The following is a 2,578-nucleotide window of genomic DNA, read 5'->3' on the forward strand; positions in this document are numbered from 1 at the left end:
TTTGAAAGCGATTTTTAAAAATCTAAGGTAAATCTACCAATTAAAAAGTACAAAATAAATACGAAATTGTAAATCTAGTATCTTATTTTTAATTATTCTACATATTTGTATAATTATTTTTTAAAACACTAATAGAATAAATAAGTAAAAAGAAAATAAAACAGTTAAAAACCGTAAAAACATCCTATTTTCTATTATTAAAAATATGAAATAAAAAATAGTTTTTTATTATAAAATATGTTTTTTTTTTTAATAATAGAAAACTATTCTTAAATACATTTCCAAACATGTCCTAAAATTTTTAGTGGATTATTTGATTAAAACCGTAATTAAAAACCCATATTCCAAAGAATCACCTTCAATTTATATATATAACATAATATTATATAATTCTTTTAATAAAATATTACTTAAATAAATATAAAAAGTAAAAAAATGGGGAGAGAGATTCGAGTGCCCCGCAACGCAGATTTTGTAAACGGCAGACTCGGCGCGCTTCTCGGCTTCTGAGCTGCCATGAAAACGCAGCATTCGAACCCCTTCGGCCGCCAAAACTTCGTTTTCTTTCTTAGCAGCTTCTGAGTTTTGAGCTCAGGTCACTCCCTCTTCTCCATTCTCTCAAATTCTTAGTCAATTTTGAAGAGTTTGGATTGATTTCCTGTTTCTTTTCTTGTTAATCTCCCAACCAATGCTCATTTTTTCGCTTTTCTCCTACTGATTTTTCACATTTTTTTTGCACCTCAGTATCCACCTAGCATGAAAACCAAACCCCATGTTTGGATCAAGCTGAGATTTCTATTCTCAGTTTCAAGTAGTTTTTTCAATCTAATTCCCAAAACCCCAGTTGCAAAAACTAGGGTTTGGGCACCAGTTGCTGCAATTAGCACCATTACTGCATCGGTAAACGAAAGCCCAGTTGCAAAAAATAGGGTATGGACACAAATTAGTAGAACTGCCGCCACTACAGCATTGATAAACGGAACCCCAGATGGAAATTTGGTAGAAGTGAGGGATGATCACCCCATAAACTCTACTGATGTTTTTAGGAAATGGGGTTGTTCGGATAGTGAAATAGCTAAGATATTTGTGCGTAGGCCATCTCTGCGCAGAGCAGACCCCAACCTAATTCAATCCAAACTCAATGTACTCAGTTTGTTGGGACTGACCTCAGCTGACCTTGTAAAGATTATCAATTGTCGCCCCCGGTTTTTGAGTTGTAGAATCAACCGGTGCTTTGATGAGCGCATTGAATTCTTCTTAGAGTTGTTTGGATCGAGGGACTTCCTTCGTAAAGCCATTGTTAGGAATCCATCGCTGTTGATTTATGACCTTAATAGTAAGATTAAACGTGTGGTTGAGCTCTATGAAGGAATGGGTGTTGCTCGAAAGGACTTCATTTTGATGGTATCGTCTAGGCCTACTATGATTTCACGAACTTCGTTTAATGATGAGAAGTTGGAGTATATTAGGAGGACTGGAGTTTCCAAGAAATCAAAGATGTACAAGTATGTGGTTGTTCTCATGGGAATCTCACGCCTTGAAACAATCCGAGAGAAGGTGGGAAACTTGGAGAAGTTTGGCTTTTCAGAGGATGAGGTGTTGGGGCTATTTGGGCGGTCTCCACTTGTGTTGACACTCTCTGTTGATAAGGTTCAGAGGAACATGACTTATGTTTTGGGCACAATGAAGTTGCCTGCCAGAGCAGTCCTTGATTGCCCCTTTCTGCTGTACGCTAATTTGGAGGTTGTGTTGAAGCCACGTTTTCTTCTTGCAGGGAAGATTGAAGAAATGGGCCTGGCTCCTCAAATCAAAGGACCTAAATTGTTCAGGGCATTGAGGATGAAAGAGGATAGGTTCTTGGGGGCATTTGTTACATGTCACCCAGAGTCTCTCTCTAATGCATTAATGGAATACTACAGAAACATGAAAGGTCTCAAGCGATTAGCTGTAGCTTCAAAGAAGAACTTGCGTCAAGGATTCCCTTTCTGAACAGTTCTTTACTGCCAGGTGCTCTTTCTTTTGTTGAAACTGAAAACTTTGAATGCACCAGCTTTGTGATTTTTGTAACCCATTCCATCATTATTGTTGTCCTCTCTCTCTCACACACACATTCTCTTTTAGGGTTCTATTTATTGCTTTGTTTTATTATCTTTGAGAAATTTCTGTACCTCCGGATGGTGCAGAGAATGCCCTGAGAACTCATTTCTTCAAGGTACATGTTCTGCTAGATGTAACCCCTGTCAAGAAGTGGAAGGATACTACTAGTTTTACTAATTTGGTTAAGAATATGATTCTTGGTCCTGGATGTCCAGGTTTATGGCCTGTCTTCATTAGTCCATTAACCACAACTCTTTATATAGGAGAAGAAAAAGAATAGGAAAGAAGAAGAATTTGCTATTCTGTAATTAAAAATAATGAAGAGAAAAAGGCTTCTTCTTGGATTTAAGTGTTTATATCAATAAAGAGATTCTTGAGTCAAGGCATATTGATGTCTATTTATATTAGAGCTGATTACGCTAGGCAACAAGCCGACAACTTCTAATGCTATATCAATTGACAGATGCTAATATAATAATTA

General features: G+C 36.7%; 1 protein-coding gene across 1 annotated transcript; it reads left to right on the forward strand.

Annotated features, from left to right (window-relative positions):
- Positions 1 to 448: 448 nt before the first annotated feature.
- LOC100254688 (uncharacterized) lies at positions 449 to 2,322 on the forward strand. Its single transcript, XM_010646840.3, has one exon. It carries the CDS (start codon positions 757 to 759, stop codon positions 1,987 to 1,989), a length of 1,233 nt encoding a protein of 410 aa, XP_010645142.1. The 5' UTR covers positions 449 to 756; the 3' UTR covers positions 1,990 to 2,322.
- The last annotated feature ends 256 nt before the right edge of the window (positions 2,323 to 2,578 follow it).

Source organism: Vitis vinifera, chromosome 19, assembly GCF_030704535.1.
Source record: "Vitis vinifera cultivar Pinot Noir 40024 chromosome 19, ASM3070453v1".
NCBI classification, from domain to species: domain Eukaryota; kingdom Viridiplantae; phylum Streptophyta; class Magnoliopsida; order Vitales; family Vitaceae; genus Vitis; species Vitis vinifera.